Source organism: Mytilus edulis, chromosome 14, assembly GCF_963676685.1.
Source record: "Mytilus edulis chromosome 14, xbMytEdul2.2, whole genome shotgun sequence".
Classification (NCBI taxonomy): Eukaryota; Metazoa; Mollusca; class Bivalvia; order Mytilida; family Mytilidae; genus Mytilus; species Mytilus edulis.
In genome coordinates, this window is record NC_092357.1 from 39312478 (window position 1) to 39336901 (window position 24424).

Genomic DNA, 24424 nt, shown 5'->3' on the forward strand with positions numbered 1-24424 from the left:
GTGAATACCAAATACAAATAGCAACAGTCCTATAAGAATGATTTGATAAACTAAAGGAGTAGGTTCAGTAAGACACCTTTTTCATGTTTTGGGCCCCAAAATATACCAGTTTTACAAAATTGTGAAATGTAATCTTTTAGCTATTTAATGGAAAGTAGAATGCTTCTGCTACATAAATATGGGCTGGTTTGACAATACAATGCAGATATATCGGATACTAGCATCATTAAGTCATGCTAAATAACTGAAATCTTCACAATTTGAGCATTATAGTTAAATTTTAGACGGTTTCCCTCTAAAATGAAAGTGGCCGCTTTCGTGTATCTCATAATATTGAAATGCAAGTTGTATTTAATGATAATACATAACATATATAAAGGTTGAGGATGAACACGGATGCGACCACTTTCATTTTTGACATCTGAAAAGTGACGTTTTTTGTCATATTTGATAGATTTTTCATATTTAAGCTTGAATCGGAGTGTTTTAGATGACTAAATCAGTTGAATTATTGAAATAGACACCTTAGTGTTTAAAAAGTGTCAAAAATCTTTCGTTAGATGAACATGAAATTTGAGGTCAAAATCGGCCCTTACCGGACCTACTCCTTTAAATATATATCAGTTCTTTAGTTTAAATGTAAATGATAAAATAAAATACAACAGCAAAAAATAGATTATTTGAAATGTTTGATTTCAAAATGGCCACCATTCAAAATGGCCGCCAGTAATTCAATACCTGATGTCCTCAGATAATAGTCCTTATTTTAAGTGATAAAAAATCAAGTTTTATAACAATAGGTAAAGTCAATTTTTTTATAAATTTTATTCATATTTTATCATTAATTTTTAGGAGCCATTTTAAAATGGCCGCCCAGAGCTGCTATGAGTCCATAGCTATAAATGTTTATTATGACCTAAACTAAAACTCTGCAAAGTTTGATGCTTTTAACACCTACTGAGCAATTGTTTCACAAATCGACCGGACTATTTGGAACACTTAGGTAGTTTCCCTTTAATGAAACGGGAATTCCAACTGAAAACAAAAGTGCTGATAAAAACAAAACAAAAAACACAATTTGGCCTTACACTGGATAGGTAAGTTAAATCAAACAATTATATTAAAAATAGAAAGGTCAAACTTCTAATGATAAACATGAAAATACAAATTGTTTATTTACGCTGGTAACTAAGATAATAAAAAATGTAGGTTATGATTATTTAAATCCTACTTACAAAGGCGTATTGTGGTATATTTATATTTAATTGAGATACGTGTACATGTAGCAAATGGACTTTAATGAACATTATTCATTGCATCATTATAAAGAAAATAAAATAAAAATAGAATAAACACGGTAACACTAAAGCTGTTTCATTTTGTGATTTTCACTTTTTATTTGCTTAGTTACCTTACTTGAAAAGCGACATTGTCAATCTCTGAAAAAAAACAAATCTTTTTTTTCAATAATAATCTTGATAGTTCTCTTTAACAAAGGTGTAAGGTGAATGGACCCCTTCCCCCTTTTAATTCTTATTTCTGTTGATAAATTGCACTATTTTATGTTTTCTCACTATATAAGAATGACAGTAGTTTGCATATTTCTATATCGTTCTCATTAAAATTTTCCAAAAGTTTTAAATAAATTCTTACTCGTTGTTTATTCCGACTGTAATATATGATGTTTTATTCCGACTTTAATATATGCTGTTTAATTCTCCCTCCTCAAGATGTATTTTTCTGTATAGTTTTTTTTTTAATTTATTCACCTTGTGAAATAAATTAGTATTATCATAAACTACTATTCGTTCTATGTAATTGATAAGATTTTTAGTACTCTCTAATTGTTTTCCATTTAATTTCGACATGGTTATCAATGTATTTTGTTTTCTTGAAGACAAAAACATTTAGATGACACATTTTTTTCTGCAGCTTTTCTGTCATTATCGCTTAAGGAGTTTAGAGAGTCCAGGCTGAGCACTCACATTTAAAAAGAATAAAAATGTTTTGATATAGTTTCCTTGGAAAAACTCCATTAGATGTACTACTATTCATGTCTACATTTAACCAGAAATTTTAACTGATCATATGAGGTAAAAAAAGGCCGCCTCAATTTTCATACTTTGGTGAGTATCTTAACTACAGACGCTATATCTTTGTTTTCTTACAGAATGGCGGACAGTAAATTCTGTGCTGGTTGTCAGCGCGGTAGTGAAGACATTACAGCTGTAGCTTGGTGCAGTGATTGCATTGAACTTGTATGTAAGGCGTGTTCCAGAGTTCACGAAAAGATGTTACCACCTCACAAGGTAGTACCAATGAAAGAAATACAACAACTCAGTTCTTCACTCCTCCAATTGTCCAAGAACTGCAATAATCATCCCGATCAAGAGATTATACTGTACTGCTGTCAACATGACAAAGTAATCTGCGATTCATGTGTTCCAATATCACATCAACATTGCAAGTCTATCATTTCAATTGAAAAAGCTGCTAGAGGCGTGAAAGATGGTACTGCTATTTCTGATCTAGAGAGAAGGCTTTCCAACCTATGCGAAGTTACAGAGAACATACTGACTCAAAATGAGGCAACACTTGTGGATTTAGAACAAAGTCGAAACAAAATAAAAAAAAAGGGTGTCGGAACTCAAGCAGAACATTATTGCTCATTTAGATAGGCTAGAAAGAGATATACATAAAGACATTGACAACAATTATAAAACCTGTACCGAGAGTGTGTCCAGGAGCAAAAAAGGCAACCAATCAAGCTCTGACTTGCTGGCTACATGGAAAAGTGATTTAAAATCACTGAAGCAACACACATCAGAAATCCATTTATTCCAGGTGGTAAAATGTCTTGATGCAAAAACTTACCAGAAAGAATTAGAAATGAGAGAAATCCAAACAGCTACTGTTCCGATACTGAAATATAATCCGTCAGAATCTGAGTTGAACATTAGTAAACTAGTCCCAGACTTGGGTTCAATAATGGTAGAAGGTGTTCAAGTACCAATGCATGTACTAGATATCGATCAACAAGGTCAATTTCTCGTTAGAGACGAAAGAAAGTTATCACTGACACATTCATTCCCGACCACGAAATTAGGAAATGAAGTTAGTATCGGGAAAGGATGCTTTATTCCTGATGATAGGTTACTCCTCTGTCAAAACCAGAGCAAAACACTTTTTGTTTGTAAACCTGATGGATCGAACTCCAGCGTGATTAATTTGAATGATTTACCAATAGACATATGTTTATATGACAAAAACCATGCTGTAGTATCTCTTGGTGATAAAGGTATCCAGATCATCGACCTGACATCATTGAAGTCTGGTAGGATAATTAAAGTTAAAGGATTCTGTGGAGTAATCACCAGTGTAAAGGACAAGATCTGGGTAAACAATGACGATCACACTCTAACCATTATTGATATCGATGGTAAAGTTCTTAAAGTTCAAGATATACAAACAACATGTAATCCTTATGATATATGTGCCAATCAAGATGGTGATGTTTATTGTACTGAAGTTTATCATGATAAATTATCTGTAGTAACATCGGACGGAAAAGTACGTGAGATATACAACAGTCCTGACCTGAAAGGTCCTACTGGTGTAGCTGTAGATGACCGAGGTGATGTGTATGTAGCAGGATGGTCATCAATCAACATACATAGAATAGCTAATGATGGACAAAAACATGACATTGTCATGACAGCAGAAGATGGCATTAGCCTGCCGACCGCTTTATCTTACAACGATGAAACAAAAGAACTGTTAGTCATAAACGACAATTTTAAATCTGTCAAAATTTATAAAACACAATAGACACTGCCAAATGAACACTAAAATGACTGTAAGAATGTCATTACCCTTAGATGAAAACAATAATATTTCAAGTAAATATTGAAATATATAGATTATCTGTATCTGTTGCCTAAACTTTTAAATGTAAAACGGTTATCAAATATTGCCCTTATTCAAGAAGAAAATTATACTGACAAGTTGAATAATACTGAAAATAATCCAATAATAGTTTTAAAAAAGTGACTATATTTAATTATGCAGTATAGTTAATATGTCACCTTTTTTCTAACATATGACGAATTCAAGAATCTGAATAAATATTTTGATACTAGTTGTAAGTTATTTTTCAAACTTGCACACAGAGCAAAAGAAGGCCACTGTAACGGATAGTTTTGAATATATCGGTCATTCATTTATTGTCAGTTCATGAAAGATCAAAATTATGAGTCAGTTATTTGGGACTTTAAAAAAAATACTTGAATGTTTTTATGGAATGTAGTTTAAAAATTGTATATAGGGATTTGTATTATATTGAAGGTTGGGTGATGCCACCTAACTAATTTTATTTGTTTTATGTCAAAAGGCCATTCTTAAGAACGTTTATCCTGCATGTATTTTGTACATATCCTTTAACACAGCAAGTTTCGCACGTGTTACTGTATGAAAATCCGGTTGGTGTTATCATTCAGTTAATACGAAACCGTCATTATGAAAATGTAACTAGTAATAACGACTAAGTAATTCGTTATAACGACTTAATAACTTCATATGGCCACTTACTAGCTAGCTATTATGACAAAGTAAAAGTATTTATTGATACTTGGTCATTCAATTAACGACTAAGTTACTCATTTTAACGGCTTTTAAGTAGCTTTAAGAAACTGCAAAATCTTTGATTGTACTTTCTTGTTAATTTGATCTGTTGATACAATTTGTAATGCTATTTTTCAATATTTACCTTTTTTTGTTATATCTCGTCTCACTTTTTTCAATATGTACCACCTTAATGGGTTTTTTTTGGTTCTATACAGGTATTTAAATCCTTTATGTATCGGAGCAATCCCACTTAACACTAGTGAGGTGGGTGCTAAGATTAAAAAGTTTTATATTTTATCACGAAAAATTTTCAAGTTTGTTCTCATACTATGATCAAATTCATTTATTTTATAAAATAAAAGTATAACAATATTTTATATACTTCTTACAACAAAAATATTATATTTAACTGTGTACCTTTATTTATTTAGCGCCATTTTCCAAGGATATTATTATCTTTCTGATATTGTTAACCTCTCCCTCCTTTGTTTTTAATTACTATTTCATTTATATTGAGTCGTAGATCAAATTTATTCGTTCAGTGTATGTTTACTTGTTTTTGTTAATATGTGTTTTGATTGAGTTATCAAAGCCATTTCAATTGATATTTTAGGGTGTTTTTTTACTATACAGCAATGTTAAACCACTAATTCGGGTAATTGTGAAGGTTTGCACCTGTTTAAAATGATTAAACCCGTTACATTTGTTTGCACCTGTCCTATGTCAAGTATCTTATGCTCAGTGGTTGTCGTTTGTTGGTGTAGTTCATTAGAGTTTATCGTTTCTTGTGTTTCAAGTCGATTAGACCTTTCGTTTTATGTTTGTTGGTTTTCCACAAGTCATTTTGGGGTCCTTTTATATCTTGATGTTCGGTGTGAGCCAATGCTCCGTATTGAGGGCCGTTTCTATAATGGTTTAATTTTTACTATTTGGGACTTGCATGAAGAGTAATATTATTGGCCCTCCTATCACATCTTCTTATATCTACTTGATAGATATTGATGAAACTTAACACTAGTTTCCTAGAATATTAATGTACTTAAATTAATGTCGACCCTTTCTTTTTCTTTTTTTAAAGATGAAAGGGTGTCTGTGTCCTAAAACACATGAAAATATCGATATTTAAAATATACTAAATTCTGCTATATATTAATAGTATCATTGTTGAGAGTTCTAGCTGCAACCATTGGTCTTATTCACCTTGTCATGAGTGTTTTTGTTTGACATGTTTGAAGTTTACTACTACAGTCTTTCCATGGATGCTCTGCTCCATACTCACAAACAAATTGAAGAAATATATCTCGATAATTACTTGTAGGCTTGTTTCCATCAAAGTTGTACGTATATCTGTACCTGACTGATTCGGCAATGTCGTCACCATACATCTGGGGTTCTTCTTTCGTCACTTTGATAACGCCGGAACACTTTTTGTAAAATAGTGTTTTGGATGATCTGTCTATACACCGTGGCTGACAGACATGGCCGTGAAGATCATAAACACTCACATAAGATGTTGCAGATCCACTCCGAGGATTTTTTACACCAACATAAGCGACTGTTTCGTATACCATCTGACGTGTATCGATGATATCATAATCAATGTATCGATCTTTGTACGATATACCATCAGATTGTACGAAAAACTTGGTTGCTCCAGATTGAGAATCGGAAACCCGTCTTTTGTTTACTCCTGGTTTAAAATAATCCCATAATTTTGAGGATTTGTCGTTTGAATAAATATCGTCGTTGTCATCTATACTACCATTTCGTACAGGATTGCAACCAAAATGTTGTCCCATCGGTCTGATATACATCAAAGTGACTGGAATGAAGGCCCATTGACTTACATCAGCTTCTCCATCAATCACAAAACTGTTTTGATATGAACTGTCCATAACAGATTTATACTTGTCATCTTCGTATTCTACGTCACGTTTATTTTCTTTTACCAAAGGGTGATGACGAACTACGCAAAATTGGCATACAACGTCCAGATGAGCATCTAACAAATTGAGGACTTTGACAGTCAGAGTTACGTGTGCACGTGATTTCTCCAGGAGATGGCGCATAACGGGTTATTCTTTCATCGAAAATTTTGAGATACCCCATGATATTTGTAAATTCATTTAAATTACCCATTGCTCGGTTCGGCTGATGGAATACATCAGATGTAATTGGATAATCAAATTCAAAATCATCACCTGAAATATAGATATTTTTATGAAATTGAGCGTGAATTATTATCAAGATATACGACAAATGGTATATGTCTATGTTAAGGATGTTTGCTTGTCTTGTTTTGGATTTTTTGTCAGATTTTATGAATCCTCTGGTTTTATCCATTTGAATGCCTTAAATTTTTTTGGCCCATTAACACCCATTTTTCTATTTATAAATTTTGTTCATGTATAATTATAAGCCATTTGTAAAAGTTTGAAAAGTTAATTTTTCTGAAACTGAGAAGCCAACTCCCTAAAGACCGAAACAATATTGGCTAAGAATGATTTCGAATAAGTCTTGAAACAAATAAATGTTTTTATTATTAAAATCTTTGTTTCCAAACACAAACATCACATAACACACATTAATTGTTAATACTTAAACACATGTACATTTCAGTAGTCAAAAGTTGGTTAACGAGTAAGAGATAGTTATGTATCTCTGTAAATGAGTAGATTATTGTTATTTGTGTCAATTAACGACAATTGAATTGCAACTCTCTAAACTCATTCCGGTGGGGTGAATGATCAAACAATAGCAGCTCGCCAATATTAAATGAGTAAAATCATGCGGAAAGTAGCCTTCGATGATGCCACACTAAAAAAAAGGGGGGGACGAGACAGGGAAAACATATCCGTTGTGATCTATCCCATCAGTCTACCAGATAATAAATGAATATCTTATAAACGTTGGAACTGCATTATTAGGCGTATCTATAAAGTGTATCATTTAGACGTATCTTTATCATATATTTTGTTATTTTTCCCGATGTTTTATCTGTTATCGGAATTTATACAATACCTCAGAGGTCTGACTATACATTTAATAACGTACTTTTCACATACTTAATTGTTTATCTTTTATTATGTTAACCTGAAGTTCATGTTTACTTATAATTGACCCTTATTAAACTTACCTATAGCAGATTTTGAATTGTCTCTGAAATCTTGCCAGACTTTGTCTACATAGCAATGATGCAAGTAAAACACCGGGTCATTTGGAGAAACATCAATATCGTTCATCGTGCCACCAATAGTGACATGTGCAAAATTATGACACGCCTCTAAATTACGATTAGTACCAGCCAATGGTTCCAATATTCTAGAGTTTCTGCTTTCACGTATTATGTTTCTGTAACAATCTTCTGGAAAGTATTTTCTTCCTGACCCGCCAGTTCTTGTGAGAGTGACATACCCTCGATCCTGTGTTTGATATCGCCAGTTCGCAAATGGTCCCACCCTAACCTGGCCTAATGAGACAACTCTTATAGTATCCTGACTAGGGAAAGGCACATACAATCAGAACTTTACCAGGTTGAACATGTAAGCGGGATTCCAACAAGTCTAGCCTGGTACAGTGGTGTAACAGTACACAACAAGAACGAAATATCAAAATCAGTTAAAAATGTTCAAAGATTTCAGATGGATAAAAATGGAATTTACCCAGAGCCAGTTACGTACGTTCTCTAGAATTTAAACTCCAGGCTAGAACCACGGCTGGTAATCTACACACGCAGAACATTTGGTTCTGCAATGAATTTACTGTTGTACGTAGAGTTGAACTCTTACAAAAACAGTTGCCTAACGAGAAATTGCCAAAAAAAGTGACATTTCAATTTTAAAATGGTTCTATTAACAGACCTACAAGTTCAAATTTAGTTTTTTTAGGGCAATGGGTATGAATGTTGTTTTTGGCGGCGTGTACGCTGTCCGGGATTGTCAGACGTCTTAATTATTCCAAAAACTACATTTTTTCATTAAGTATTGCGTGAGGGGATCGGTTCTGATTGAGGACATCGTGAATGCGTGAGGGGAAGTACAAATCATATATTCATATTCAAGCTATGAGTCGTTGAAACTTACCTAAATAAGACTACATTGTTCATGAAAAAACACATAAAGTGTGCTAAAAAAATCACTGAGATTGATATTGAAATAAATTGTTGGAATCTAGGGTTTAATAATATGTTTCACGAAGAATAAAAACAAAAAAATGTTGTCAACGATAACCAAAAATACTGCAGAGATGTTGGGGAGTATCTCATTCGTCTTGATTCATCCTTTTCAAACCACTCAACAATGTCCAAAAACAGGTCGAATGCAATGTTGTTTTAAAGGAAAACGTCCATTAATGAAAAAAAAATCAAATTATGGTCTTCCTCGAGATTATCTTGGCTTACATCGATGTTCGTGAATAATAAATTCTGTATTTCTGCCCTTTTTGTTTCGAAAATTTTGTGATTTTGGGTGAACAGATTACGTCTAATATATATAGGTGTTGAAGTTTGATCGGCGATATACTTTTCTTTAATATATGTGGTAATCTCTGTGACGTATATTTGACGACAGGACTACTCCCACAGGGATTAGTTCGCTTCGAGGGCGGGGATAACTTTTATCTCCATGGCTTTTTGTAGAGAGTCAATTTTAGTCCTCTTTTCCTTTTACCTTTGAATAATGGCATTTTCTGAATTTGAGCAAACAATTTTAAATAGTTTGATTTCATTGAATCAGTGATCAGTTTACATCTGTTAAAGTATAAGGACAAATCTGTGATAATTTTTAATCACCATTGATCACATTTATTGAGTCAACAAAAGTCACAAAGCCAAAGATTACTAAAAATTTCTGTATTTCCCCTCACGCATTCACGATGTCCTCAATCAGAACCGATCCCCTCACGCATGACTTAATGAAAAAATGTAGTTTTTGGAATTATTAAGACGTCTATCAACACCGGACAGCGTACACGCCGCCAAAAACAACATTCATACCCATTGCCCTAAAAAAAACTAAATTTGAACTTGTAGGTCTGTAAATAGAACCATTTTAAAATTGAAATGTCACTTTTTTAGGCGATTTCTCGTGGGGCAACTGATTTTGTAAGAGTTCAACTCTACGTACAACAGTAAATGATACATGTATTTCTTCGTTAAAGTATTCACCACAGCATAGCATTCTCTGATTTTCAATATTTTGATCAGTTGAATAAGAAAATTGAGATTTAGAAATGTAGATACCTTTTGAAGCGGTGACAATTACTCCACTCAAGCACAACCGGAAAATCCTCTCACGGTTTTCATTGCAGAACCAAATGTTCTGCGTGTGTAGATTACCAGCCGTGCTAGAACGTACCTTTAATTTTTTTAATTCATTAAATCTTTTAAACATTATTGCTGTATTGTAACGGACATCCTATTTTTCATATTGTGCTGTCTTGTGTCTATTAAAGTTTTTTTTATTTGTTATATATTATAATGTGTACAAAATATTTTGCTAAAATGGGCATAGACAATATAAATTTTCGCTAAAATGGGTTAACAATCCGGCACTAAAATGGGTTCTACTTTGGCGTTAAAACGTGCAAAATTTTTCGCTCAAATGTCCTCTGCGGATTGAAACAGATACTTTCTCGGGAATTCCCGTGAGATCGTTTAAGTTTGCTCATGATATCAGATTATATGCTTTATATACGTTTGATGCCTACCAAGTTGAATAATATGATTATATGAATTTTTTATTGTTTTATAGTGTTTAACAAACCTGTATGTATTGCTACGTTTAATTTGAATAATTATGATAGTATGTGTATGTCCAAATGACGAGGTCCTCAAAATGTTGTTACCTATAGACATAAATAAATTGATTAAAATGTGTCATATGATTTTTATTTGAAATGCATAAATGCGTTCTTTTTCAAACTTACACGACAGTGTCACATGTTGATAAGTCCGGATGACCCTTCCGGAGCACATGCTATAACCCCTGCATGTGCTTGGTGGTTGTATGTTGCACAGTCTTTAGTTGTCAATGATGTGTGTTTGTATACAGTTGCTTGAGTTTTTGTAGTTTTTTTTTTCATTGCGTTGCCAAGTTTGTTTTCGACTTGTGAGCTTGAATGTCCCTTTGGTATTGTTCGTTCCTTATTTACTGTTACACCATTTCGGCGTTATATTTCTCAATTAAATTGTACCTATTTAAATGTCTAAATCGGCCGTGTCTTACAAATTTGTGACAAATCCTTTAAACATGTTTACTTATTATTAATTTACTTAACAACCCTGTAAAACTTATTATTGCGCGTAAGGCAAGAATACATCGTTGTCAAGTGCAAACTAGTATTTCTGTTTTTCCCATTCTTATTCAAATCGACAGCATCGTTGAAATCCTTGGTTAGATACATTTAATTTATATCAATATTTCGTACATTTTCGTTTATTCGAATGACTACATTTTGTCAAAGATTTTAAACCATCATCCGTTTGAGCCAAACAACTTGTATGCGGTCAACATCCCCTATTAACATATTAACTATAAAGTGTATCATTTAGACGTATCTTTATCATATATTTTGTTCCTTTTCCCGATGTTTTTATCTGTTATCGGAATTTATACAATACCTCAGAGGTCTGACTATACATTTAATAACGTACTTTTCACATACTTAATTGTTTAGCTTTTATTATGTTAACCTGAAGTTCATGTTTACTTATAATTGACCCTTATTAAACTTACCTATAGCAGATTTTGAATTGTCTCAGAAATCTTGCCAGACTTTGTCTACATAGCAATGATGCAAGTAAAACACCGGGTCATTTGGAGAAACATCAATATCGTTCATCGTGCCACCAATAGTGACATGTGCAAAATTATGACACGCCTCTAAATTACGATAAGTACCAGCCAATGGTTCCAATATTCTAGAGTTTCTGCTTTCACGTATTATGTTTCTGTAACAATCTTCTGGAAAGTATTTTCTTCCTGACCCGCCAGTTCTTGTGAGAGTGACATACCTTCGATCCTGTGTTTGATATCGCCAATTCGCAAATGGTCCCACCCTAACCTGGCCTAATGAGACAACTCTTATAGTATCCTGACTAGGGAAAGGCACATACAATCAGAACTTTACCAGGTTGAACATGTAAACGGGATTCCAACAAGTCTAGCCTGGTACAGTGGTGTAACAGTACACAACAAGAACGAAATATCAAAATCAGTTAAAAATGTTCAAAGATTTCAGATGGATAAAAATGGAATTTACCCAGAGCCCATTACGTACGTTCTCTAGAATATAAACTCCAGGCTAGAACGTACCTTTAATTTTTTTAATTCATTAAATCTTTTAAACATTATTGCTGTATTGTAACGGACATCCTATTTTTCATATTGTGCTGTCTTGTGTCTATTAAAGGTTTTTTTTATTTGTTATCTATTATAATGTGTACAAAATATTTTGCTAAAATGGGCATAAACAGTATAAATTTTCGCTAAAATGGGTTCTACTTTGGCGTTAAAACGTGCAAAATTTTTCGCTCAAATGTCCTCCGCGGATTGAAACAGATACTTTCTCGGGAATTCCCGTGAGATCGTTTAAGTTTGCTCATGATATCAGATTATATGCTTTATATACGTTTGATGCCTACCAAGTTGAATAATATGATTATATGAATTTTTTATTGTTTTATAGTGTTTAACAAACCTGTATATATTGCTACGTTTAATTTGAATAATTATGATAGTATGTGTATGTCCAAATGACGAGGTCCTCAAAATGTTGTTACCTATAGACATAAATAAATTGATTAAAATGTGTCATATGATTTTTATTTGAAATGCATAAATGCGTTCTTTTTCAAACTTACACGACAGTGCCACATGTTGATAAGTCCGGCTGACCCTTCAGGAGCACATGTTATAACCCCTGCATGTGCTTGGTGGTTGTATGTTGCACAGTCTTTAGTTGTCAATGATGTGTAGTTTTTTTTTCATTGCGTTGCCAAGTTTGTTTTCGACTTGTGAGCTTGAATGTCCCTTTGGTATTGTTCGCCCCTTATTTACTGTTACACCATTTCGGCGTTATATTTCTCAATTAAATTGTACCTATTTAAATGTCTAAATCGGCCGTGTCTTACAAGTTTGTGACAAATCCTTTAAACATGTTTACTTATTATTAATTTACTTAACAACCCTGTTAAAATTATTATTGCGCGTAAGGCAAGAATACATCGTTGTCAAGTGCAAACTAGTATTTCTGTTTTTCCCATTCTTATTCAAATCGACAGCATCGTTGAAATCCTTGGTTAGATACATTTATTTTTTATCAATATTTCGTACATTTTCGTTTATTCGAATGACTACATTTTGTCAAAGATTTTAAACCATCATCCGTTTGAGCCAAACAACTTGTATGCGGTCAACATCCCCTATTAACATATTTTCTTTTTTTTTATATTATACAAATTGAAATGAAAGATGGCAGAGATTATATTTCATTCGCTTCGAAATGAAAGAACAATAATGAATGTTAACTTCTTTTGTACAGCCCTGGCTGTTATTTTTGGTGGCATTCCTTTATGATTTGAAGAACAGAAAATTTTGCGCAGACTACATTATTTAATTCAATCTTTTTCAATTCAATTCATAAATGACTGCTGGATAATTTTCAATTTTGCCGTTTACGAATGTTTTAAGAACTATGGGTAATTTAATTTTACGTTTCCCAACATGAAAATAACGTCTTGACATTGGTTGAATTTCCATTGTTTTGGACGTTTTTAACCAATCACAACGTTTTGGTGCACATTTTTGAAAATATTACCCAGTATGCATTAGATTCTGAAACTGCAAATCGGACACACAGCAGCAACAATGCTAGGACTATCGAACAATGAAATATATCTTCAGATTGACATGTTATTGTTTACAGCTATATGTGTAGAAAAGTAGCTATGAAGAACTATAATTTAATGAGCTTGTGCATCATACAAATCAAAGCAAACATAACATCATAGTCATCATCATTTGGGTTTGTTTTTTCCTTATTTGATTTACGAGATTTGAGCATTGCCTTGATTCAACATGATTGTGCTTTCTCGTTGATTTGCATACCATATCTTCCAATAAGAATAAATGTAAATACAGAAATTATAGTGAGGTTTATATTATTGCTAAAAAATGCGACAGAGTTGTAAACGCAATAATTTAAACTCGCATTTTGAAATATATTTTATACAAATGAATCTGGATTTCTCTTAAAATCGTAAATTTCTAAAAATCGTGAAAATTAAAATCGCCTTTTAAGTCTAAAATGACATAAGCGCAATAATAAATGCAATAATTTCTGAATTTACAGTACCAAAACTCATCCACTTTGCTTAAGGGAGTTGTACCAATGTTATTTAAGGTAAACAATGCATTGAAAAATAAAATGTATTCAATAAATCCTGTCTGTATCAAAGGAGGAGCTATACCACCAAACAGGACATAAGAAATGGCCAAATCCATATAAATATACCCAATGGAAGATGGGGTACGATTACAAATGAAACAACTCTTCACAATAATCCAAATGACAAACATTAACAAACTGTACATCATTAAGTATTGTTTTTGATGACAATGTGTGTGCTGCTACGCCTGACAAAATAAAGACATATTGTATAGCGTTTGAACTTTCACCTGCTAGAGCTAAATGATCAAACTTTATATCATGATAACCTATATCTAAACTGAGACTATTATACTAACGTTAGTATAACATTAAACAAACGTATATGAACATATATCGTTTCATATCTTCACGGCCGACATTCGGCTAACCGACAGATTGGTCGATTAATATATATTGAGTATGTGGCTATATGGGCGATTGGTCTATTTATCGGGTTGGTTATACGTCTGTTAAGAGTAAAACGCACAATTTAATGTTAAACTCTACTTAATATACAGATTTTTGGCATATTATATGAACCAAATCAAAAAAAGAAAAGTGTCTGACAAAATGATATCTATCATAGAACATTTTTCACCTGTAAAAACATTTCATAGTCTGCACAGTTTTCAGTAAAATTATAAGGCGTCGCGCAAGTATGTTTTATTTATGCTTATACGCATAGCAATTTTTTTTTTGATAAAAGGCGAAACAAACAATTTTAGATATCATTTAAAGGACACAAAATAGTACTTTGGTTTTAAAAAATAAATTGACTATAGTAAATATTTCATAATTGTAATATAACGTGAATAATACCACGTTTAAGTGAACATTAGGGTAATAAAGTCTGTTAATGGGTTGGGAAATTGAAATTGTGTCAGTTAAGAGTTATTTAGCCAGGATAATAGTTTTGCTACCTTTATATTTTCCCATTGAAAAAGTTTAAGAATGTGATGTTCTTGAGTTAAAAAAAAATTGACACTGAATACGGTGCAACAGTATCCTTCTTGTAAGAACATTTTTATTTTGACTTTTTTTGCATCTATGGAAGGATGTGTCTATGGATTGGCCGCTGGAATATGCATGCATTTATTATTAACGTTTTCAATCAACCTTTTGTTTTGTGTGTGTTCAGAGTAGCACGCTCTCAAATCCGACTGAGAGTGTCTTTCTAATACAGCACAGGGTACATAATACGTGTTATCGTTCTCATATGCACAAAATGTTTGTCACTGGACGTTAATCCTAATTCGTCGGAATTGATTCTTTTCTTCTATTGCTTAATCATATGTTGTTTACAAATCATTCTAAAGGAGTAAATGGAAAGGAGCGAATGCAGCTACATAAGGTCAATTTAAGTTTTAACTCATTTTATTCCACATACTTCTAGTTCCTTTCTACATAAGTGCAGAGGAGAGCTACAGTCCTTGGATGTAAACTTCCAACTAACACCATACACCATTACACCATACACCATACACCATACACAATTACACCATACACCTTGTACCATTACACCATACACGTTACACCTTTGCACCATACATGTTACACATTACACCATACACCATTCCCCATTCTATTTACACGATCCGAAATTACCCATAACGCAATTAAATTTCAAATATTAAGATTATTATTATTGTTTATGTTTACAATCCGAAAAATTAAAATAAAAAGAACTTCGTTTTCAACCAATGAAATGTTGTACACCGTTCATTCACACCATTCCCGATCACACGTTACACAATCACACCATTCATCATACATTATTACACCATTCCCCTTACACCATACACCATAGCACCATACACCTTACACCATTGCACCATATGCCATACACCATTACACCATACACGATTTTTTGGGAAGTTTACACCATCCAAGGGCTGTACACATGTAAACTTCTAGCAATTGTCACCAATATGAGTACATCGCAATCCGTTACTGTTTCAACACTCAGGGGTTTCATGTCTATATTCTTAAAAAAAATTATTATTTGTTCCCTTTTTTTTTAGCAATGCATCAGTCTCTACGGTTCTTATCTGTTATTCTATATTCTGCGTCTCCATCCAGATTCCCATGTATATACCACGAGGGTCCGGATCGGGGTGTTGTTTATTTCTGTGCTATTTAAATTGTTATATCACTTTTCTTTCAATCTATTTATCTTACTCATTATTCTTTCTCTATTCTTTATATTTTAGCATCCCAATATTTTTTACTTACTGATGTTGAGTTACATTACGACGTATATCTCTGATTTATTTACTGGTTATCAATGTAGATGACAAATTGGTGGCATTCATGACAATTAAACAGAATCCACATGATATATGCGACCATTCTTAGATGAAATTAATATTACTATAATATTGCATTTTGTGAAACCATTTTTATCAAGTTTCATTTTCCATTGTCTAAATTGTTCATTGTTCATGTGTTGTTTCCGTATATTTTATGTTTCATTGCCCATGTGCTGTTTCCGTATATTTTCGCCGCTCGTCTTGAGCCTACCCATTTGATTCAATCACACCCAATATAGCAATAAAATTATACTTTTCATACTCTTAACAGACCAATTAACAGACGGTGTTTTATACATCCGACCCATTAACAGACCAGATTTTAAATAAGATTAATTTATGTTACGAAAATCTATGTGTGTGTAAAATGTGTAGAGATTTTTTGGTGAGAAACCCGCCTTTTCATTTTTAAGATAGTACATTGAAGCTAGAAAAATAATAATTACACCACCGCATTCATTACATTGAATTGTTTTGTTAGACATGCATAATTTTTAAGATAATATATTTAAAAAGTTATACATTGAAACATGGTGAACTTTCAATGATTTTCTCGATTACACCTGATTAACAGACTTTAGCCAACCCGATTAACAGAGCAACCGCCGATATAGCCGCATACTCAATATAGATTAACCGACAAATCTCTCGGTTAGCCGGGTGTCGGCCGTGATCTAAAGGCGAATAAATGATTTAAAAGGTGAAGTTTTTAAGTGATTTTAATTTATTACATTCAGAAATTATTCTCTGTTGATCACAATACATTAAGTAGTATTACATATATATTATACAGTCCTTGGATGGTGTAAACTTCCTCATAACACCAAACACCATTATACCATCCACTATACACCATTACGCTATACACCCTGTGTCATTACACCATGCACGTTCCTTTTTTACATTTAACACCTTACACATTACACCATATCGCAATATAATTTCAAAGAAAGCGTGTGACTTAATTTTGTTTTAATTTATTGTAGAAAACGAATTTAGTGCGTATTGTTATGCGTTTACTTTTCTACATTGACTAGAGGTATTGGGGGAGGGTTGAGATCTCATAAACATGTTTAACCCCGCAGCATTTATGCGCCTGTCCCAAGTCAGGAGCCTCTGACCTTTGTTAGTCTTGGATTATTTTAATTTTAGTTACTTGTGGACAATTTGGAAATTAGTATGGCGTTCATTATCACTGAACTAGTATATATTTGTTTAAGGGCCAGCTGAAGGACGCCTCCGGGTGCGGGAGTTTCTCGCTACATTGAAACCTGTTGGTGACCTTCTGCTGTTGTTTTTTCGATGGTCGGGTTGTTGTCTATTTGACACATTCCCCCATTCCATTTTCAATTTTATTTTATAACGTATAAAATTCAAAATCAGTTCGTACACCATTTACTCACGCCATTCCCGACCATTGAGCTTACGTGTCCAAAGAATAGGTATGCTTTAAATCAAATCCTTATCGAACCCTTCAGTAATGGAGATGCTAGTGATACACACGGGACGTAACAGTTCATAATCAAAGGTAAAAACCTAATTTTATGTAAATGATTATAACAAGTTACGAATAATTTCGTCTGAAGCCCTTTTCTCGATATACTCTCTTAATAAACGTCCAAAAGCCAAACTAAACGAAAAAATAAGAAAAAAAATAAATACAGTGAAATCCGATTAAACCGAACATCTTCTGGTCTTCAGATTTAGTTCGGTTTTGGCCGATGTTCGGTTTTATCAGGTCACAACGCGCATAATTGGATATGACGGTGCTTAAGAACACGTTTGGTTTATACAGGTTTCCGGTTATACAGGATTCGGTTTAGTCAGGTTTCACTGTACTTGGATGATCTATATCGCAAAAGTGTCATATAATAATTAAATCAATGTCTTGGCTTTTTGAACAATGATATCTTTACCGATTATAGAATAAAATAAGAATGTTTTGATATGTATTCGATAACACTTTAGGTCATTACAACTAGTGATAGCATGGTGCCATCGTCCGTAGTGAAAGATAAATCAGTTCACATTTGAAATGATAAAAGTGCTTGTAATTATAAAATGGACATAAATAATAAAACGACAATAAGTTTATGAAATGAATTTAATATGTCTATTGTAACAAACATAATAAACCGATCAACTCTGTAGCTGTGCATATTCTAATCGATGTTACATACATTTGTAATTTATAAAACGAAATTGTGTTATATTTTAAAGCTTCTACACGATTAAGAAAGAGAAATTACGTTAAGCCCATCTTGAATTTGATATTTAAAGTGATTTAAAACTATTAAAACGGAACCAAATTATGTTTGGATATTCAAGAACAATTAGTGGTAATATCTACTAGTATTGATGTAAACTGCGTCTGAAACTCTCAGTTTCGATCATTTAACAACACGAAGACGACGACAAAAATTTAAAAAAAAACTTGATGAAAAAAGAATCATATATTATTCAATTTTATCAAAAATCAATCACCTTTTTGATTTATTATATCAACGGCATTGGGCTATTCCACTATTTGTGCATTAATTTTGATTATGCCTTGTTCATCAAATTTAGATACATTATATCAATATTTCAATTGAAAAGATTATATAATTATAACATATTACTTTAGCAGATCTTGATCCGCTTGTGGTAACTATTTTGGTGCTCATTTCAGTAGAAACCCGGGAAACAGATAACGGGATTGCAGTTTCGACATTTAGAAAAAAAAATCAGCAGTTTTTTATGAAACGAATAGCCAATTACAGTTTACCAACCCCTGGTGGCGCCATTAAAATCTGCGAAGGAGTGATTGTTTCAATTTGGAACCCTTAGTTTAAAAGCTTTTATGATAGCAACAACCCTCTATCAAGGAAATCATGATAGGAAATACAATCCCTTGAGTATCGACTGAGAGCTATTAATAATTAACATATACGATGTAACTGAGAGGGTGATAGGGCAGATTGTTGCACTCAGAAAAAATTATCAAAAGAGGTGAAGGACTCTTATCGTATTCACATTATGTTTACCTTCCAGTCTATTTTATCATCAGTGAATTCCGTATAGTTCAGACAAGTCTATTAAACCTAAGTAAGAACTGTCCATATGTTGCAGTAGCTGCAACAACATTAAACGAATTTGTCTGAGAAAAAAAATAATACCAGATTAATTTCGGGCTAATTGAACTTGACTGCACGTCTTTATTGTAAGATTTTTAGATAATATTCTGAATACAATTGGATTCCTAACACAGTAATACAAATGTAAAAAATACTTTTTATTAGCAACTAATTTTTTTTCAAGGAGATAAACAGAGATTGACTTGTTTATGTATTTCAATAATTTTTCTGTCCTTGAATGTGTTTCGGTAGATGTTCGATCACGTCCCTTCCCCCTGGTCCAAGAGTCATCGTTTATTAATGATTTGTAAAGTAATATATACATCACTAGACAAAGCCCTGTCAGCTTAATTCTATCTCAATATGTGTATTTTTTTTTTTTTGGTAAAGAAAAGGTGTAAAATAAAAGTCAGTACAATCAATATTAATATAAAAAAGAAGATGTGGTATAATTGCAGATGCGACTAATCTCCACAAACGACCAGGATAACACAGACTTTACCAATAATAGGTCATCGTACGGCCTTTAACAATGAAAAAAGCTCATACCGCAAAGTCAGCTATTCAAGGTCCGAAATAAAAATGTAAAACAATTCAAACGAGAAGACTAACGGGCTTATTTAGGTTAACACTTTATTAGGGAGCTACCATTTGATTTTTATGGGGGTTGCTAGGATGAAAAATTTTGTCCTGCATTTTTTTTAGTTGTAATCTCTGTCCTGCCTTTTTATTTTTCACTCAACCGGTCCTTTTTTTTTTTTTTAGTTTATCCTGACTTTTTTTACATTAATTGTCATCCTGACATATTTTTTTGCAAGTGTCTCATCCTGCCTTTTTTTTTTGCCCCCCTCCCCCCTTCCCCCCATAAAAATCAAATGGTAGCTCCCGTAGTGACAATACATTTGTCATGACACACTCATGTTGGTACACATATTGATAAGCTACAGGTATAGTTCTCTTCGTTTCAACATAAACATGATAAACACGAATGCGATTTAAATTTTAGCGCCGATTCAGTTAAATCACCATTAGTACATTTAAGTTGTCTCCCTTTAATCAAATGAAAATTCCCACTGAAAACGAAAGTAATTTTACAGCGCCGATAATAAAAACATACAGTTTTGCTTTAAAAGACACTGGATAGGTAAGTTGAATCAAACAATTACATAAAAAATAAAAAAAGTCAAACTTCTAATGATAAAGATGAAAATACAAATTGTTTATTTACGTTGATAGCCAAGATAATAAAAAATGTATGTTATGATTATTTTTAAATCCTACTTACAAAGGCGTATTGTGGTATATTTATATTTAATTGATAAACGTGTACATGTAGCATACGGACTTTAATAAACCTTATTCATTGCATCATTATAAAGAAAAGAAAATGAAAAAAATAAAAAAAACACGGTAACATTAAAGCTGTGTTCATCTAGTAATTTTCCCTTTTTTTTTGCTCAGTTACCTTACTTGAAAAGCGACAGTGTCAATCTCTGAAAAATACAAATCGATGTTTTCAATAATTATCTTGATATTTCTCTTTAACAAAGGCGTGTGGTGAATGGACCCCTCCTCTTTTTTAATTCTTATTTTTGTTGATAAATTGTACTATTTTATGTTTTCCCACGATATAAGAATGACAGTAGTTTACATATTTCTATATCGTTCTCATTAAAATTTTCCAAAAGTTTTAAATAAATTCTAACTCGTCTTTTAATCCGACTGTAATATATACTATGTTTTATTACCCCTCCTCAAAATGTATTTTTCTGAAATTTTTATTTTATTTATTTACCTTGTGAAATAAATAGAATTGTCACAAACTACTATTCGTCTTAAGTAATTAATAAGTTTTTAGGTACTCTTTAATTGTTTTCTATTTAATTTCGACATGGTTATCAATGAATTTTGTTTTCTTGAAGACAAAACATTTAGATTACACATTTTTTCTGCAGCTTTTCGGTCATTATCGCATAAGGAGTTTAGACAGTTCAGGCTGAACACTTACATATAAAAAAAAAACATTCAAGTATTTTTTTTAAAGTCCCAAATTCCATTAGATGTACTACTATTCATGTCTACATTTAACCAGAAATCTTTACAGATCATTTGAGGTCAAAAAAGGCCGCCACAATTTTCATACTTTAGTGAGTATCTTAACTACAGACGCTATATTTTTCTATTCTTACAGAATGGCGGACAGTAAATTCTGTGCTGGTTGTCAGCGCAGTGATGAAGACATTACAGCTGTATCTTGGTGCAGTGATTGCAGTGAACTTGTATGTAAGGCGTGTTCCAGAGTTCACGAAAAGATGTCCCCACCTCACAAGGTAGTACAAATGAAAGAAATACAACAACTCAGTTCTTCACTCCTCAAATTGTCCAAGAACTGCACGAATCATCCTGCTCAAAAGATAATACTGTACTGCTGTCAACATGACCAAGTAATCTGCGATTCATGTGTTCCGATATCACATCAACATTGCAAGTCTATCATTTCAATTGAAAAAGCAGCTAGAGGCGTGAAAGATGGCACTGCTATTTTTGATCTAGAGAGAAGGCTTTCCAATCTATATCAAGTAACAGAGAACATACTGAGTCAAAAAGAGATAACACTTGTTGATTTAGAAAAAAATCGAAATAAAATCAAGAAAAGGGTGTCGGAAATCAAGCAGAACATTATTGATCATTTAGATAGGTTAGAAGCAGATATTCATAAAGACCTTGATTCTAGGTATAAAACCTGTACTGAGATGGTGTCCCGAAACAGAAATAGCTTCCAGTCCAGCTCAGACTCCCTGTCTACATGGAAAAGTGATCTACATTCACTCAAGCAACATTCATCAGAAATCCATTTATTCCAGTTGGTAAAATTTTTAGATGCAAAAACTTACCAGAAAGAATTGGAAATCAGAAATATCCAAGCAGCTACTGTTCCGATTCTAAAATATCATCCGCCAGAATTCGAGTCGAACATTAGTAAACTAGTCCCAGACTTAGGTACAATAACGGTAGAAAATGTCCAAGTCCAAATGTCTTTACTAGATATTGATCAACAAGGTCAATTTCTCGTTAGAGACGAAAGAAAGTTATCACTGAAACATTCATTCCCGACCACGAAATTAGGAAATGGAGTAACTATCTACGGAGGATGCTTTATTCCTAATGATAGGTTACTACTCTGTAAATTCACGGGCAAACAACTTATTGTTTGTAAACTTGATGGATCGAACTCAAGCGTGATAGATTTGGATGATGAACCACTAAATATAAGCTTATATGACAAAAACCATGCTATAGTATCTGTTGGTGATGCAGGTATCCGGATCATCGACCTGACATCATTAAAGCCTGGTAGAAGAATTAAAGTTAAAGGAAACTGTAGAAAAATCACTAGTGTAAAGGATAAGATTTGGGTAGCAAACAAAGCTCACACTTTAACAATTGTGGATATCAATGGTAAGATTCTTAAAGTAATACAAACAACATTTGATCCTTTTGATATCTGTGTCAATGAAGATGGTGATGTATATTGTACTGACCGCAAAAGTAATAAAGTATACGTTGTTACATCGGACGGAAAAGAACGTGAGATATACAACAGTCCTGACCTGAAAATTTCTTATGGTGTAGCTGTAGATGACCGTGGTGATGTGTATGTATCAGGACATAGATCAAACAACATACATAGAATATCTAATGATGGACAGAAACATGACATCGTCTTGACAGCAGAAGATGGTATCAATAAACCGACCGGTTTATCTTACAATAATGAAACAAAAGAACTGTTAGTCTTAAACCACTATCATAATGGTAGTTCTATCAATATCTATAAAACACAATAAGCACAGGCTAATTAACACTTCGCTGACTATAGCTTTAGGTGATTAGCCTAAAGATAAAACATTAACTTTTTATATCCTAATGAAAAATAGATTGATATAACCAGGTTATCAAACATTGCTTGAAACTTTTTCAGATTTACCCTTTTACTGACAAGTAGAACCTAAACTAAAGTATTCCAATAACTATTTTAATTGGAAGTGTTCTGACTATGATACCTAATTCTAAATGGTGACAACAAAAAAAAGATTGGATGATCCCCGCTAATGGAGTTTGCTTTTTTGTTGTGTTTCAAAAGTCTGTCTTTTGGACGTTTATCTTGCATGTATACTGTACATTTCCTTTTACACAGCAAGTATTGCTAGTGTTACTGTGTGAAAATCCAGTGAGTTTCATCAATTTGTTTTATTCAACAACAAATTGCACTTTCTGCTGTTCACTATTTACTTCAGTAGTCCAGCATTCCAGTGAAGAATTCCTGTGTGTAAATACCATAAATCTAAAGTTGTTTTCTTGTAAGCATCATTATATTCAATTAACATTAGTTTTAATTTAACAGCTAAATTATAAAATTATCAGCAATGAAATAAACAAGTAAATATCAGTGAGATTTATTTGTTGAACTATTTACTTTATCATGTGTATATATATATATATATATATATATATATATATATAAACGAGTCTAAATTGAAAACTATATATATCAACTAGTAATAATTTGTTTTTTGGTATTGTTTCCGATTTTTTTTTCATATTTTCTCCGTAAACGTGTGAATTGCTTTTCTGTCACATATCTTCCTGATTTTGAAACAAAATTGTCACACCGGTCATGACTTTAAAAATAAAAAAAAACAGATGTAATGTAGCATTTTCACAGGTATTTTTGAATCAACATTTATCTTTAGTATAAAGAAGATTAAGATTAGTTAAATATTTCATTTTTGATCTTTATTTTATAACGCTAAATAGTCCCGTTATTTATCATCACATGTAGCGATGAACGGTAAAATTTGTATTACTTAATCAGTTCAAGATGTGAATTTTGTAAAATTTATATCTTTTATTAATTTATTCCTTCATTTATTTTTTGCTAAAACA

General features: G+C 32.5%; 4 protein-coding genes across 4 annotated transcripts; 3 read left to right on the forward strand and 1 right to left on the reverse strand.

Moving 5' to 3' along the window:
- Positions 1-2171: 2171 nt before the first annotated feature.
- On the forward strand, positions 2172-2678 carry LOC139504184 (transcription intermediary factor 1-alpha-like). The gene has a single exon (XM_071294248.1). It carries the CDS (start codon positions 2172-2174, stop codon positions 2676-2678), a length of 507 nt encoding a protein of 168 aa, XP_071150349.1.
- A 211-nt stretch (positions 2679-2889) lies between these two features.
- LOC139504185 (uncharacterized) lies at positions 2890-3828 on the forward strand. Its single transcript, XM_071294250.1, has one exon. It carries the CDS (start codon positions 2890-2892, stop codon positions 3826-3828), a length of 939 nt encoding a protein of 312 aa, XP_071150351.1.
- Positions 3829-5819: 1991 nt separating this feature from the next.
- LOC139504186 (uncharacterized) lies at positions 5820-17217 on the reverse strand. The gene is made up of 4 exons (XM_071294251.1): positions 17153-17217; positions 11393-11719; positions 7760-8121; positions 5820-6688 (listed from the first exon to the last, which is right to left on the reverse strand). Exons 1-4 carry the CDS (start codon positions 17215-17217, stop codon positions 5820-5822), a joined length of 1623 nt encoding a protein of 540 aa, XP_071150352.1.
- A 3324-nt stretch (positions 17218-20541) lies between these two features.
- On the forward strand, positions 20542-23933 carry LOC139502691 (uncharacterized). The gene is made up of 2 exons (XM_071292230.1): positions 20542-20621; positions 21669-23933. The coding sequence occupies exon 2, from the start codon at positions 21670-21672 to the stop codon at positions 23323-23325; it is 1656 nt and encodes a 551-aa protein (XP_071148331.1). The 5' UTR covers positions 20542-20621; position 21669; the 3' UTR covers positions 23326-23933.
- The last annotated feature ends 491 nt before the right edge of the window (positions 23934-24424 follow it).

Bases quoted from the DNA above. Each gene is read 5' to 3' on its own strand.
- LOC139504184 (XM_071294248.1), top strand. From the start codon at position 2,172: ATGGCGGACAGTAAATTCTGTGCTGGTTGTCAGCGCGGTAGTGAAGAC.
- LOC139504185 (XM_071294250.1), top strand. From the start codon at position 2,890: ATGAGAGAAATCCAAACAGCTACTGTTCCGATACTGAAATATAATCCG.
- LOC139504186 (XM_071294251.1), bottom strand. From the start codon at position 17,217: ATGGTGTATAGTGGATGGTATAATGGTGTTTGGTGTTATGAGGAAGTT. The intron at 11,720-17,152 runs GTATAATATATA...GCCTTTCCCTAG, and splicing joins GTTTACACCATCCAAGGACT to TCAGGATACTATAAGAGTTG. The intron at 8,122-11,392 runs GCAAGATTTCTG...GCCTTTCCCTAG, and splicing joins TGCTATGTAGACAAAGTCTG to TCAGGATACTATAAGAGTTG.
- LOC139502691 (XM_071292230.1), top strand. From the start codon at position 21,670: ATGGCGGACAGTAAATTCTGTGCTGGTTGTCAGCGCAGTGATGAAGAC.